This window comes from Tribolium castaneum, chromosome 4 (assembly GCF_031307605.1).
Source record: "Tribolium castaneum strain GA2 chromosome 4, icTriCast1.1, whole genome shotgun sequence".
Lineage (NCBI taxonomy): Eukaryota > Metazoa > Arthropoda > Insecta > Coleoptera > Tenebrionidae > Tribolium > Tribolium castaneum.
In genome coordinates, this window is record NC_087397.1 from 5,746,854 (window position 1) to 5,762,883 (window position 16,030).

Consider the following 16,030-nt stretch of genomic DNA (forward strand, 5'->3'; position numbering starts at 1 on the left):
GAAAGTATGAAAAAAAAAATTCAAGATTTAAACAAAAAATATATTTAAAGACATTAACAATTCGTTTCGCTTACTTTACAACTCAGAAATAATAAAATACCGTTTGGCAAAAACCAATTACGACATACTTTTCAGACTATTTGTGAAATTAAACTTTACACTTAATAAAAATGATTTACCGAATAGAGGAAAAGAACAGTTTGTTGCAACTATAGTTGAAGAAATAATTTAAAGACATAATTTAATTTACATAGACGTTAAAGCAATTGCAGAAGCCACAGTTAATGCTAACATGGCATATCCAGTGGCGTACACTTCCTTAATTGTTAGGAAACGTCCAAGATCCCAAGCCAAATGCCTAATTCCATTCCAGAAATGGTAACACATAGGGAACGCCAGCATAAACTTTCCCATTGACAAAACAAAACCCCCCACATGTGCCTGTTGCAACGCATCCAAATAATGTGGAATGGTGTCAGGAAGGACGACTGCTCCTGTACCCCACATAATGGCATATCCAGCTAGCATCATCCCTGTCGCTCTATGTGTAATTGACAACATGCTAGTCAACTGCGGGGCGTAAATCGTCAAATGGGGCGACTGTGGGCGCCCTAATTGCATATTGCGTTCGTCATGGCCTATGTCAACTTCTTTAGTGGCCGGTTGGGCTTTAAGAGTCACGGGGCGCACCAGAGACAACATTCCAAGTTTTTCATTTCGAAGCTGACTGAGGATTTGACGGTTACCTAACCTGAAATGTTACGTAATAATCCGGCCGTGTCTAACCACACGTAATAGTAAATTTTATTTTTTACAGTAATTAACCTGCATAAATGAGCATCTAACGGGTTTTGTTGGTTAATTTCTATTATCTTTTTTAGTATTTTTACCTGAATATGGCCGCCATGATTTCGACTTTTGGCAGGTTCTCCCTCAACGTTGTCAAATCTTGTGGTTATCCTGTGTAACCGTTTTATTTGATTAGGAATATGGGCAATTATAGTACGAACTGTTGGTGATAGCAATTACGTGACTGTTAACTGCAGCCAAGAGTGATAAGAGTAATTAAAACCTTACGTAAATGGGATCAAAACAATTGCGATTTGGCAACGCCGTCCCAAATTCCTGAAGTTTACTTAATTTTAAAGTAGTTATGTAACTTTTTAAAATTCTATTTTGAGTTAAAACCGCCTCGAATTTATTTTAAGTTCATTTTAGCCTTGCCGAATATTTAAAATAAACTTTCATCCGTTTTCCTAACTCTTATTTTGACTAACTTCCAAACCGGCCAATCAAATCGCCACATTTCGAACGCGTTGTTTGCGATCAAGTGAGCGTCTGTCGTGTTACGGCGTCTTTTAGTTGTAAACACAAGAATATTTTTCGAATTATTTTGGAAATACCCCAACAACACCGCCACAATTTAAGGTAAAGCCCCATTTGACCATTCTAAAAGCAACTCGTTGAAGAATTTTTTTGGCGCGCGTCTTTCCGCGACTTAACCTTTCGCTTTGTCTACCAGCGATGGTACTGAAATCGAAAGGGGCCTTGAAAGGCCAACCGCCTCTTCCCGGGGAAGCTTCGGAAGGTGCCAAGCAGTCGAGAGGCCGTGGCAGACCCAAAAGCCCCTCCAGGCCCAAGAGCCCGGCGCGCCCTAAAAGCCCGGCCCGCAAAAGCCCCTCGAGGACACGAAAGGACTCCCCTCCGCTGCAGTCCTCCACTCCCAAAGTGTCCTCTCCGAAAGCGCGCAGCCCTATGAGGAGAAGCCCAAGCCGGAAGTCCCCCACGAGGGCCGTCAAAACCACTGTTACAAAAAGCGCAGAGACTTATTTCTCGGAGAGAGTGACTAGACCGCGCCGGACGCGGGTCGATATAGACACGGACTCGGACAACCCCGACGGGGACGTGCCCCACGAGAAGCCCCAAGCCGCCGTCAGGGGACGCGCGAGGCGGCTGGAGGTCCAAGTCGAGAAGGTTGGTAAAACCCCCAATTTTTCGTACCACCTAATTTGTTTTTCAGTTAAATCTGAATGCAACTGACTCAAGGTCGAGCCCTTTCAACCTCATCAAACGCGCGACGAGAAATTCGCAAAATCGTGAAGTTGAGAGAGTCGTCCATTTGAAGCATTTTGATAGTGTGGCGAAAAAAATGGGCGAGTTTTCGGATGAGGACGACAGCTTGATGGTGAGGAAGTCGGTCTCGGTTGATAGGGGACAGGAGTTTCGACAAATTACCGAATTTGGGGGCGTTTGGGGCGCGCTTTTTTACATATTTACCACTCCCTTGACGATCATTGCGTTATTAGCGGCGTGCAACGAGAATCAGTGCTCGTTCACTCAAATGCCCGATTTGAAGAAATATTCGAATTTAAACACCTGGTTTGATTTGACTTCGATTTTGGGTTTTTTCGGTTATGCGATTTTTTTGGCGATTTTATCGGTTATCCCGTTCGGTGGGAAACAGATTACCGGGTTGGCAACAAAACAGGGAAAATTTCAGTACATAATGAACGGTCTTTTCTCGTGTTTTGTTTTTTTAATGATCGGAATTGGATTAGAGTTGAGGAATATACCGATTTGTGAATTTATAGTCAAACATTTATTCCATTTGACAATCGCGTCGATTTTATTCGGTTTTATTTTAACGCTTTACGCTTTTGTGAGAAGTTTTTATGTTCCGTTTAATGCGTTAAATGCTCATGTGGTCGGGAGGAATAAAATTTATGGTTTCTTTATGGGGCGGGAATTGAATCCACAAGCTTTTGGACTGCTTGATTTGAAAATGTACGTCTTTAGGTTGGCTTTAATTGGAGCTGTGAGTATTTATTTGCTTAAAAGATAACATTAAACAAGACGTAATTATAGGCACTGCTGGATCTAACGTATCTTTACACTTCGTTGGGTCTAAACACCACGCCATCGATAAAAACGGTTGATTTAAAATCGTTATCAATCAACCCAACTTTGGTCATTCTTGTACTGATTCATTTGGTGTATTATTTGGATGCTTTGGCACATGAAGCTACCTTTGTTTCATCGTTTGAAATTCAGTATGAAGGATTTGGATTTATGTCAGGAGTTGGTTATTTGATTTATCCAATAATGATGGCTACAGTAACGAAATACGTTGTTGATTACGACGTCACATTGCCAGTCTGGAAACTGACTTGGGTCAACCTTATTTTTGTCCTTGGATATATTTTATTTAGAGGAAGTAATAATCAAAAAGATGCCTTTAGAAAAAATCCCTACGATCCTGCACTTTCACGTAAGTGATGTCACAGTAAGGAATATAAATATTTGTGTTTTTGTAACAGATTTGGAAACAATTCCGACGACCAAAGGCAAGAAACTTATCTGTTCCGGTTTTTGGGGCATCGTCCGTCACCCGAATTACCTTGGGGATATTTTAATGAATCTGTCTTTTATTCCCTTCGCTGCCCACGTACCACCAGTTGTGACTTCAATTTCGATTATATTATTTATGATTCATCGTTCTGTTAGAGATAATGTTAGATGTAAACAGAAATATGGGGCTGCATGGGACAGGTACTGTAGCAAAGTAAAATACGTGCTAGTGCCGAAAGTCTACTAGTTTTAAAAAAAGTACTGTTAATTGCCTGAATGTTTATGTACATACTTTTAACACTACACAAAGGTGTTCAGACTTATCAGTAAATTTTGTACAATCTGAACACGACTATTTTTTAGATGTACCCAATCAGAGTGTATGTGTAATATTTACATGTTATTTTTATGCAAAGTTGCTCAACAATCTTTTTGCATAAAAATCTGATTGGGTTTGAAGAAATTGAAAATTTCTTGATCACGTTTAGAATTAAGTTATCGTAGGTGTAGGTCATAATTTTTATTTTATTGGTGTGAGTTTATAAGTTTTTTGCCATACTTTACCAATGAAATGACAAAGTACAAACTGAACACATTGTACCAAACTTATGTTATAGTCACAGTGGGGTTTTTGCTCTCTCATACAACAATTATATTTTCATTTTTCGTGATCTCAACTAGATTGTGCAATGTTTTTGACAAAAAGGAATAAGTATGGAAATAAAAAAAGGAGGTTCAAAACGTAACTAAAATCGAAAATTATAGTATTTTTGTAATTACAGTATGGAGATGCGCGGTTTATAATGCGACTTGTATGAATTTTATCAATTTTTAGATAACTTAAATTTTTATAACAGTGAAACATATTAGCCCAAATTTTTAATGCAGTGGTGTATAATAAGGGGGCCCCGTAGCGTCCTGTTTTATGTGTTTTATTTTCCATACAGTTAACTGACCTATTTTAAATAAATAGGAAATTAGTATTTAAAATTTTAAATTTTATGATTTTTTTGAAAGTGCCCTAGTAGTAAAAGAACAGATTGATTTCTACTTATAGATTGTTTTAGAATAAATTTTTTTAAAGTAAAAAGTGTTTATTTGTTCCCCAGACATTAAAAATATCTTAGAAAAGCTTCATTCCAAAATTGTGAGAACGGGTTACAGGAATCTGCAGCTGCATTTGAGTTGATCCGCGAATCTCTGGTTAAAATAAAACACGTGTTGAATATAATATTTATTATAAATAACTACAAAATAATAGTAACACAGCATTTCCACTACATACGTGACACCGAGTTCTTATTGTACTCCACTTCTGAATTAGCCGTTGATCTATGAGGTAGTCTTTATACAACTATTGGCAGTAAAGAACGAACAATAATATTCTAAACGGACGACTCGTCAATGACAGTAATAACACGATTGGGAAATACTTTCCACTTGGAGTTATTCACCCCAACGCCGTTCTCCTCGTCCCCTTCCTCGTTTTGCGCAAGTTTGGACCTGGCCAGCGACCACCGCCTGCCTTTCCTGTCCAATATCACAGGCATTTCCGCAATTAAATTATTCTCAAATTCACTAAGCATTAAATAATTCTCTACTTTATTACACGAAGTGATACAGTCTCCTATGTAATCTAAGTCGTCTAAGAGATTATCGGGAAGATCCATGTCGGCGATCCCCTCTTCGGAAATGCACGTCAGTTCCGGCTTGTCGTTCGAGACGATGATGTTGTCTATGAGCCCCGCAGGCTGGTTGGGGGCCAGATCCGCCCCCAAGACCAACGCCGCCGCCGCAGCCCCAGCCGTCACCCCGGCGTCGTTCTCCGGCTCCTGCGAAAAGGACAACTTGCGCCTCTGAGGGCACGTCTCGGACACGCACAGGTGGCGCGTGCCGTTCTCGCGGGTGTGCTTGTGGCGGGAGATCTTGCGGCGGTGGAGGTCGATGAGGAAGAGGGTGAGGCTGCCCACGATCACGCACGTGGAGCTGAAGTAGTAGCCGGCGCGGTCGCCGCATTTCTCGTTCATATATCCTGAAAATCGCATTAAATCTCGAAAAAAAACCTAAGTCAAGTACCGGAAAACGGCACTCCGATGACGATGGGTATGGCCTGCGAGCACTGGACGAAGCCCCAAGTCCGGGCGAAGTTCCGGGCCCGGACCCTCTCGTACGTGTACATCTTGAGCGAGTAGTGGTACCCACCGCAGAAAATCCCTAAGCAAAATATGGAAATCTAATTGGTTGAATTATTGTTCGTACCGTAAATCCAGGCGAACATGACGTAGGCGTGGTAGTTGCCGCTGACCACCGTGAAGGCCAGGATGGACAAGCCGCACATGAAGACGGCCGTTTGGCACAGATATTGTCTCGCGATTCGACATTCGGTCGAGTTGTGGAGCACTAAAGTGCTGAAAACGACGCATCCGACCGTCCAAGCCAGGCCCAAGTACATCTGGAGGAAAACGGTCGAGTCGCCGAGTCCTTCGACTTCCGCTTGATACGCCAAGTAGAAAAGAGGCGTGTTGATGCCGAAGGCGCTAATTCCGGTCGATATCAGCAGAATTCGGACGGTTTTACTCTTGAGAGTGCTAAAATCGAAAAAGGGAATCTTGTCCTCGATCTTGTTCTTGTCTTTGATTTTTCGCTTCTGGTTCTTGATGTGGAGGATGGCGCGCCGCTGGGGGTGGTACAGGGAGGCGGAGCGGTAAAACGTGCCGAGGATGAAGGTGACGGAGATGGCGCCCGTCACCACCTGCAGGCCGAGGCGCCAGCCCAGCGCCCTGTCCACATTTTAAAATTATAAACAAACTGCTGAAAGCGTCGTCAAATTGCAATCAATCGAGTAAATGAATGGGATGGTTTAAGTCGCGGCGAGATATCAGCCATAAACGCCTTTCCATTATGTTCGTCGGTTGGAAGGCGAGTCATCCATCAGCGTCCGCTGGAAATGTCAACCTCTCGCATCCTTATAAAGCCCGACATCGGCGATTATTATTTAATTACAGCCTCTGAAATCTGTTCGAGGAACGAAACCGATCTGAAGAAATCACTCGCGTGATTAAATCGCTTCCTTTTTTAATCCGGCGGCTAGATAAATTATAGAGTGCTTTTTAAACATCGGCTATTAAAATATTTACGACTGCTGGGGGCTTTAAAGCCTCGATCGGGTCCGATCCAATCGTAAAAATTGAACTTTTCGAAAGTTTGTGATGTAATTTGAAACCTGGGGTAATAAATTGGAAATGATAAATTTGATCGGCATCCGGCGGAATGAAGTAACAAACTTTATAATAAACTTTATCACTCTATTGTTTTCTGTGTGGATGAATCGATGGAGATAATTTTTGATGGTGTCGTTGTCGAGAGATTATTGCTCACCCTATTGTGCTTCGGATGATGACGGACATTGTGGCGATTCCCAGGCCGCTGCCCGAGACGATGAAGATTTCGACGAATTCACGACGTCTCTTGAAATATTGGGCCACCATCAGAGTCGAACAGTCGCGGGTTATGCCCACACCGATGCCCACCACAGTGCCGTAGCTAAACCACATCAACTGGTTAATTTTTGTATTAAAGAAATTACCATCAGCCGAGAGATCAACGAAATTACATGCCCGGCCTCCTCGCCATTATCAACTTTCAAAAATAATAACTTATCTAACTTTCTGAGGCAATTTTTTTAATTACGATTATTTTAATTACTATAAGTTACATTCAATCAATTTTTTTTCATCGTTTCAACTTTTGTTCTTTGTCTTTTATTGGTATTAAAAATATTATTGGCCAAATTAAACCACAGTTTAATGTATTGTGTTTTCCAAAGGATTGTGTTGCTTATTATCCCTGCGCCTCCACCAATTTTATTCCCTAGGGGAAAGTTTACCATTTATCATAATTCAGTCGACTCTATTTTTGTGTTGATAAATTATCCACCCCCACAGATCCGGAACAAGCATCCTATTTATCGTCAAAATAAAAGAAAAATAAAACCGCGAATCTCATTAAAATAAAAAACTACTCCATTAAAACGTTAAAATCACTGTTTCTGAGTCATTAACCCAAAAGAACCATTTTTTTATTACCTGAAAAAAAGCTGATGGAACTGGGTGGCAAACGAGGTGAAGAGGCACCCCAGAGCCGTGATGAGCCCCCCCATGACAGCGGTGACCCTGGTGGACTTCCTCCGACAGAAGGCGATCGTCACTGGCGAGATAAGCAAGGCAACGCCAGTCGACATCGCCCCCAGCCATCCTGCAACAAAGCCTCAATGTCTCAGCCGCCCCCGACACAATTTCACCCTTTTTCGTGGCCCTTTTGTACCTGTAGGTTGTGCAACAGCGGGACCAAACTTCCGCAAAATCTCGACGTAGAAGAGTCCCGCCGACGTGAGTAAACCGTGACTGAGAACGTGGACTAGCACCGCCGCCACCAGCACTACCCATCCCCAGCCGCCCTCGGGGTAGTAGTGCTGCTTGAGGGTCAGCAGCTGGCGGAGGTCGGCGACGAGGCGGGCCGCCCGACTCGCGGGCGCGTCGTCCACCCCCGAGCCCTGCCACCGAAAAGTCAATGGGGCGGTTTGACTCGTCCACAAGCTCCGAGAGGGAAAAGATTTAAGCCGAATAAAAAAATATTTTTGTTTTAATCTTCACTAGATACACAGTGGCTCGTAAATTTTACGACACACCTTAACTTTTCGCAAATTCTTTTATGTTTACTTTATGTGATTGATAAATTCGTCAAGTTTTAATTAAATGTCGCGTTTATTTGCTCGCGGATTTGGCGGAATTTGAGCGATTGTCGTCATTAAACAAGGCGGGGAAAAACAAGTCTGGAGAGCGCAATCAGGAAAATTACTTGGCGAAAGAAACACGCGGATGATTTTGCAAATTCGGTCAAGATCTGTCCCCCTCGAAGTCGTTGGTCAAACGAACCCCATAGTAGCTCCCGAGCCCCGAATCGTGGTGGGACAGATGAGGAAGACTCTGGGAGCGCGATAAGATACAACGGCGTGGCCGTTCATCGCTCGAAAGTTCTTCGTCGGTCGTTGCCATTCCTCCTCCTCCGGTTCAAATCTGGACCAGTAACGTCAGCCGTCAATCTCATTTCTTCACAGGCATATGTACGTTCACGCTGCAAACACTGCACCTATCGCGAGAAATCTTATAATTGCAAGGGACGGAGCGACAGCGATAGTGTCATGATTTGCACTTTGCGACGCTAATCCGGACCTGGACCATGTTGCATGTCAGCGGCGCCGGAGGCGCCCGGAATTCGACCCGGAACTACTGTTGAATCTCGCATTTTATTAATTACGTTCTACAAGCTGAATTTTAGACAGGTGTTCACAATTAAAAAAATATTCTTCTTTTTTGGAATGGCGCTATATTTATGGCAATTGAGGGGCGTACAAGAGTCGAGATTGAACGCTGTTTGTGGAAGCCTTTTATAGTTGCCGGAAACTGGAATATATTCTTTCGTTCGTTATAAATCTCCGCAAGTTTTTGCTTCCCACGCAATATAACGATAGCCACAAACAAACAACATTTTCTTAATTTTTCCATTTGATATGTGACAAAAACATGTTGCTTCGTATAAATTTAATCCCCCGGTCGTAACTTACGGGAATTATGATGTTGCGAAATGAAAACGTGTGCATTTTATAGAACCGCCAAAATTTCGAGATAAAACCAAATTTCATTATTGTCAAGAGAGGCAATAAAAAGGCTTACATTATAGTTCTCCTCATAAATAAGCTTAAAACGAACAGAATGATCTATGCGGGGGTTTACTACGAGACTACTTTATCGGCCTTTGGGCCTCTCCGATTTAATAGCTCCAACTTGAAAAGAATCTGTTTTAGTCGAGACAAGATTTATTCGACACCTTACAATTATGTACAACAAAACCTATAATCACGTTTTATTGAGCCATTAAAAGCATGGCAACATGGCTTTACGGCAACTAAACCATCACTATCGCTGCTGCCAATTTCAATTTTAGATCAGATTATAGATTTTTTTCGAAAGCCCTCTGAATTTACATACTGTTTTTAGATGCGACGTATTATGAAAGGACCGGACTTTTTCCAACCCGACATTATGTAAAGAGCCGAAATGGCCATCTCATTTTAATAAAGCTGAAATTTTGTTTTTTATGCAGGAAGAGCCCCTAAATTTAATCACTTTTAAGTGTCTTCCGTTAACATCAATCATGAAGAGTGCAAGACTTGTGAATAGTTGTGCAAATTACTCAGGTTTATCTCGTGTCTCGTATTTTGCGCATCCCTCGCGGACAAACTTGCGATAAACGCGGAAATTAGCCGTGTATTTATGAGCCGCCCGGTATAATAACAATAAGAGATAGTCTTGCAGATATTCAAATGTCCCTCGATTAAGCTGGCTGAGCTTAACGCCGCCGTCCCAGAAACGTCTTTTGCTTTATTTTCGGGTCATGCATGAGTACATTGTTGTAAATAGAGATTAGCACGGTAATAAGTTAGCATTATCGCGAATTGCACGAGACCAAACAAAAGCATAAATTTGAAAAAGCGGCGGAATTTCGAGGGAAAGTTGCAATGACCGCAATGCCAGTTTTTAAAGACCAGTGCATTAGGGGATTAAGCCAAGTCGTGGATTAAGACCGGATAAGATAACGCCGAACGTTCCGTTGCCGTTTTCAATTTAATTGAGGAATACATCGTGTTAACTGCCGGCTCGAAACCGCAAGACTTTACCAAACCCATGTCGCAATAAATTTACACGAAACTTGTCCTTAAGTTGAGTTTTATTTATAACAAGATTAATTAAAATGGCCTTAAAAGCATATTGTTGTATGGTAATTCAAAGTGATTTATCACCGTGACGCGATTTCCCGCGAAGAAAATGGTGATGTGTCCGATTTTACAACAATATTCGCGCTCCTCTATAAATCTCGCACGAAATTTGAATAGAAAACACCTTAATATACGAGTATACTTGCCCAAGTCAAACTTTATTTTATATTCTTAAATAACAATTCAATATTTTCTTGTCGTTCGGGCTAAAAATAAACGACGTTTTAAGTATTCGGAAAGAGCTAATTTGATGGGTTTTGTAAAACACAACTTAATGATATGTAGGTATTTGGAACCGGTCGTTTAAAACCGCTTTTAATTTGATTATTGCGTCGCCGATTGAATTTTATTCACCAATGTCAAAATATAACGGCGAACGAGCTTTTTCTAATTACAACTAATTCTCCAAGAATGAATTTTAATGGGATTTGGGATTTTTGATCCTCACATTTAGTTCGTCGTCACGGTTTTTGTCACCAAATCTCTAAAGAGCACGAGTTGGGTTTATATTTTAAATTCTTTTCCCTCAGTTCGTATAAATTTGATTTTGTTAGGCCATGTTATCAAATAAAAATACGAATAGACCATTTTCTGATAAAACCTTCGTAATGCCCATTCCACACACAAATTTTAACTAACACAAAAAAATTAAAACACTGTTTATTAAAAAAATTGAAAATAGTCTCCTGAGGCGTGGTCTTAGCGTTTGTGGTCGGTTTCAATTTTGGCGTGTGATGCTGGAGAGCCAATTTTGTGCTTGATATCTTTAAATCTGGCATAAAGCACGTGTAAAAACTGCGCGGAAGTTGTAGAATAAATAGTTGTAAGGTCGATGGGAGCCAATTTGGCCGTGTGGACGCATAGAGATTTCTCAATGCGGCGAAACTAGAGCGGAAATATTTACTCCGGGCGGTACAAGAAGGAAACGCGACTTGAAAACAGTGATCTGCCGCGACATAATCATATAAATCGAACGATTTGAAATCCTGGCAAAAAATCGCCAGCAACGAGACGAAAATAGAGAGATTTTAATTGTAAAATGGGTCAGAAACTGTTTTTGCTTTTTTCAATTTAAAAATGAAAGTGTGTTTACTTGTCATTCCAATTTTACCACACGCTGAACTTAATCCCCTTATCACTCATACCGATCTAAACTTATTCATTTTTATATAATTGGCATTTTCTCTTTGAAACCAGGACAGGCGCCGGAATTTTCGCGAGTAAATCCCCCACAAGTGCACCCTCCTGAATTAGATTAGCATCTCAGCGCAATTTATCTCGTGTCAGAATCAATTAAAAAATATGACTCGGCTTTTTCGGGCCCGCATTAACCCCAGCGTTTTAAGTAATTTTTACGCGTCGCAATTAATAAAAACACTCATTACGCGGCTTTTCGCCGAACAATGTAATTATCTTATCATTACTCTAAGTGACTCGTTTCTATTCTAGACGGACGTTTCTCTTTTTGTCCCATTAGCAATGAAAAATAAATCGCCTAAGATCGAATGTCACTTAAACGACGAACAAGTGACGTTTATGGAACGAGGCAAGACATGACACGCACACCCAAAGCCTCATCGCGGAAATTGCCGTTTTTTCGGATTAATTGTCATAGCTTTCGATCACAATTACTCCTAATGATGCCATAGAATGCAGGAATTCCTGCAAACGCAAGTGTGATTTTTTCACAGAACCCTGGCTCTATTTAGGCCAGCTGTGTTTACGCCAATGGATCAAAAGAACAAAGAAGAGAGAACAAATAAACCAAGCTTCACTTTTGCATAATACTGTTACAAAAGCGTCAGTGCGCCCCAAATTAACGGACCTGTTTGTTGTTTCACCGCGTCAGTGCGTTAGATTTTTTGAAAAACTGGTTGAATTTTCTTGAAGATTCTCTTAGCATTTTCTGCCCATTAGGCCGTAAATCAGGCGGTTTTACGAGGCTTATATTTATCATGTGTTCTATCTGTCGCACTTGAACATTACTTATCCCGCGTAATCCAAACAGCACTAACAGGCCGCTTTAATTCGGTCCAACTGGAAATTTATGCCGATTTTCGTGGGTGTCGGATCGAAAACAATGCGCGTTTTATTGCAGGAGCGTGTCGCTAATGCATGTATGCAGGACAAAAAGGCTCAAATCGCAGTTTCCCAACCTCCGGATTGACAATGCCGGCATAAATCCAGTTCCATATTTAGTGCCTACTTCTTGTCGTTCTGAATACAGCTGAAATAAACAAGTCGCGAACTTTAGTACTTTCAAATCGTGCGAAAAAATCGAGCTTAGAAAAGTTTTATTTATGTGCGGTGGTGTGCAATATCCTTTTTTCCGGTTAAATCGTGCCTGAGAGATTGATAATGCCGGAGTGAAAAGAGCGACGCGACGAGTGCTGTTCGAAAAAGGTATAATGAATAACTGGAAGACTACATCAATCAAAATATTGAAAAACTTCGCAGGAAGAACGGGGATTAGACGAGAAGTTTTCCTATTGACGAGTTCGTAAAATTAAGAAACGGAATTTATGTCACCGAGGTAATTTGCTCTAAGACCATAAACATGAATGCGAGCAGTTCGCCGGAAATTATTTTTATCACCGGAGAGCGCTTCTAGCCCAAGTATTTTAGCAAGGATGAGCGACTCAACCAATCCTTAACACAAAAATTTAAAGCAAATCAAGTATTTTTTATTTGATTTTGTTTAATTGCAAGAAATTTTTTGTGGGCCATTTATGAAAAATATCACAGTCAAATTTTATTGAAATTACGTAAATAACTAAAATAAAACACATTGAACGTCCACCAAAAATGTAGGAACATATGGTATAAGTTTTGAACAGGTCTTTCCTTATTGTACAAATTTTAAAGTTTCTGATAATTTTTTCTAACTTCCCGTAGGCGTTATAAAATTGTATGTCAAAAGCATTTTGCTGGAAACTATACTATTGCTGTTTCAAATTATTAAAAAATATATTAATTTAAAAAATTGGACGTTAGATACTTATTTTTAGCACTTATTACATACAAATTTTCGTCTCTAACTAATCAAATAAACTGGCAGCGACTAAAATATCCCAAAAAACTTTATTTTATTGATGTGTACCTAAGGTAAATTGGAATGTCATTTGTGTACGGTTTTATTAAATTTTTAAAAACTTGAAAAATGAACTTCTTAAACAGACTATACGGGAAAAAGTAAACATGAAAGTACATCTTCTGCTTTAAGTATGTAATATATTGTATTATTAGAGAATTTTATAAAAAAAATATATTCTTATCTGAGCACTTTGAGTAATAGTAATGAATATTTCTAATTAACTACGGGGAACTGATCTTTCACAAGAGTAATTTCCAGGTTTTTTTGCTTTTCATGAAAAGAAAAACCTCTCTTCTTTTAGAAATCCTTCTTTTTTCCAAAAATATATGGTCAAGCCTTTAAAAGGAAGTAACTTTAGCCACTTTTTTTTTGGTGTTGACAGTAGAGGAGTCTAAGGAGATGATGCCCAGCAGAATTTCGGTAGAAATTAAACGGTTATTTGCTAATACTACTGTTTCTGTGTTGGCAAATAACTGTTAAACTATAAAAACTAATACATTGTAGTGAAATTTCTACCACACCAATTGAATATTTCCATTCCGTTTTTTTTTCACTTGTTAAAATATCTTTCTACAATGTAAGCTTTTTGTTGGGTGGTAAACACCATTTCGGAATAATTTAGATTAAGCAAGGATTAATTTTTTGAAAAATCCTGATTTATCAATTTTTAAAATATGGCTAAAATTACCCAGGCACGGCCTGCTCTGATTTTATTTTATTTGTATTTGTATTTGTTTATTTTTTGTAGATGCAGATATTTGATAAATTCGGAACTAAATAAAGCGTATTTTTTGTAAAAATAATTTGCAAAAACTTTTTGCAGATTGGCAGATTGGTGGATTAATAATAATTCACGGCGTTCGTCCTATTATAAGAAACCCTATTTTAATATTTCACTGCCTTTGTCCAATAAGGGAACCCAATTTTCATAATTCACTGTCGTTTAGTTATAAAAAAATCACTCTTTTTGTGACTGGTGAATTCATTTGTTTGCAATATTTTTGGGAATGCAAAAATTGTACATATTATAATTTTGATTATGGTGCTACAATGGTCGTAATCTATACTTTTAAAGAGTAATTTAAAAATATTGACGGAATCTCATCAAATTTTAAATGGTCATTATGTAGCAGTTCATAAAATTTTGATAAAAATTATACACATGTCCAAATAAATTTTATTAAACAATTTTTCATTTTATAAAAATTGTAACACATTTAAATTTTAAATAAATTTTGTGTTTAAGGCGGACTTTGAAATTTGAGGATGTTTAAGTGTATGAAATCAATATTTTCGTAGTGAGCTTATTTAGTTGAAATTCCCTTTAGTCTCCAAAAAGGGCAATAAAATTCAGTGCAGCTCGTAGCGAAGACCACATTGGTAGAAAACTGATTACCTTAATACATCGGCGGACCAAATTGCCCTGAGTAGACAAAAACAAAATGTTACTTTAAATGAGCGTAAAATAAATTTCCCGCTTTCACTGTAGCGTAAATTTTCCATAAAGTGTATGAATTTTCATCGCGTCTCGAAGAAATACATCTAACACGTCTCAAAGTATTGAGAAATTGCGAATTAATTCCCCGGATCAGCCGGAGTGCCTCGCCTTCAGCTGCCATGCAACATTTTCAAATCAGACTGATTTTTCGCACCACACTTCACCTGCTTCCACTGTGTCAGAATTTCGTAAAATGTTCACTCATTGTCGTCGAACACGTGGTTTACAAGAGATCGATGTCCGTTGGTACCGCAAACCGTTCCAAGACTGAACTGACTAGTCTGAGTTCTCGTCGCGGACTCGCGCTCTTCGACTGGGGGCCAACAAACGCGACATTCCGACTTGCAAAATGCCAATAACAAGGGATAAACTCGCAATATTCAAATGGAGGGCCCCGGAAGACAACGGCCCTCGCCGATATGCCTGAAATATCGCCGCATATATTCCTCTTGCTGAGGATGGGATTTACGGCGCTGCGTACGGGGCGCACTCTCGAAGTCGGTGAACGACCGGTAGCGCATTTTGCGCCGTCAAAAACGAATTGAAGATCAAATACAACCTGTTCAAAGCGATCCAGCAGCCGAGAGAGATTTATGGCTTTTAGACGAACTTTGTGTCGGAGACCGAAAGTGCTTTATCTTTTTGCGCCGCCGCTTGTATGCTATTCCAAATTCAGAAAGTACTCGCCGGATGTTTATTAACACCACTTCTTTTTTATAACGTAATCCGGCCGAAATCCGGTTTGATATCGAAGCAGATTTATTGCGATTTGTCGGTCCGGGAGCTGTTCCGGTGGCCACGAAAGTAATAAAACGACATTCTATCAGATACCTAGTTGGGAGTATTTAAATGAGTCGATCGTATCGATTGGTTGATTAGAGAGAAAAGAAGCGTCCATCTTTATTAGGCAATAAAACGTGGAGGAAAAACCTAGACGTGCACTTTCAAACAACTACAAAAGAGCAGTTTGGACGTTTCCACTATCTGTCGGTGCAATATCAACTCAATATCCTGCATTGAAGGGTAGCCAGGGTGTTTGTCTCGTAAATATGCGAGGGAAAGTGCTCGAGGAAAATGCATTTTCAGCGCAAATATGAATCAAATACCGACCACAATAAAATAATGAGAGAGGCAATCGGATGCTAATTTATGGAATGAGTGATTTACGACGCTCTGGGGATATAAAAGTCAGCATAAAGATGAGGTTTTTTGATGACAAATCAATTTGCACACTTGGGAAGGGCGCAAAAATGCA

General features: G+C 39.9%; 3 protein-coding genes across 11 annotated transcripts in view; 1 reads left to right on the forward strand and 2 right to left on the reverse strand.

The window, feature by feature from the left end:
• Positions 1–28: 28 nt before the first annotated feature.
• Positions 29–1,045, reverse strand: LOC661139 (succinate dehydrogenase cytochrome b560 subunit, mitochondrial). Of its 2 annotated transcripts, none has more exons than XM_967320.4 (2): positions 891–1,045; positions 29–751 (listed from the first exon to the last, which is right to left on the reverse strand). In XM_967320.4, the coding sequence occupies exons 1-2, from the start codon at positions 905–907 to the stop codon at positions 247–249; spliced, it is 522 nt and encodes a 173-aa protein (XP_972413.2). In that variant the 5' UTR covers positions 908–1,045; the 3' UTR covers positions 29–246. The 2 variants fall into 2 exon arrangements, with proteins under 2 accessions (XP_972413.2, XP_008201071.2); XM_008202849.3 differs by having other exon boundaries at positions 826–925.
• Positions 1,046–1,246: 201 nt separating this feature from the next.
• On the forward strand, positions 1,247–6,896 carry LOC103315078 (delta(14)-sterol reductase TM7SF2). Its single transcript, XM_008202848.3, has 5 exons — positions 1,247–1,428; positions 1,523–1,974; positions 2,021–2,815; positions 2,866–3,268; positions 3,318–6,896. The coding sequence occupies exons 2-5, from the start codon at positions 1,525–1,527 to the stop codon at positions 3,593–3,595; spliced, it is 1,926 nt and encodes a 641-aa protein (XP_008201070.2). The 5' UTR covers positions 1,247–1,428; positions 1,523–1,524; the 3' UTR covers positions 3,596–6,896.
• The window catches only part of LOC661034 (monocarboxylate transporter 12), a 52,921-nt gene continuing 41,460 nt past the window's right edge, over positions 4,570–16,030 (reverse strand). For 4 of the 8 annotated variants that reach the window (XM_015985106.2, XM_015985105.2, XM_015985111.2 and 1 more), the window contains exons 4-8: positions 7,434–7,602; positions 6,727–6,891; positions 5,608–6,128; positions 5,425–5,562; positions 4,570–5,380 (exon numbers count right to left, since the gene is read on the reverse strand). In XM_015985106.2, coding sequence (XP_015840592.1) covers positions 4,734–5,380; positions 5,425–5,562; positions 5,608–6,128; positions 6,727–6,891; positions 7,434–7,602 — 1,640 coding nt within the window. In that variant the 3' untranslated portion in view covers positions 4,570–4,733. Of the gene's footprint in view, positions 5,381–5,424; positions 5,563–5,607; positions 6,129–6,726; positions 6,892–7,433; positions 7,603–7,671; positions 7,901–8,282; positions 8,637–14,929; positions 15,108–16,030 lie in introns of those variants that run through there. The other 4 variants (XM_015985108.2, XM_008202844.3, XM_008202843.3 and 1 more) reach the window with 4 other exon arrangements.

Coding starts and splice junctions, on each gene's coding strand:
- LOC103315078 (XM_008202848.3), top strand. CDS start 1,525: ATGGTACTGAAATCGAAAGGGGCCTTGAAAGGCCAACCGCCTCTTCCC. Junction 1,975..2,020: donor TGGAGGTCCAAGTCGAGAAG/GTTGGTAAAACC, acceptor TTTGTTTTTCAG/TTAAATCTGAATGCAACTGA. Junction 2,816..2,865: donor GGTTGGCTTTAATTGGAGCT/GTGAGTATTTAT, acceptor ACGTAATTATAG/GCACTGCTGGATCTAACGTA.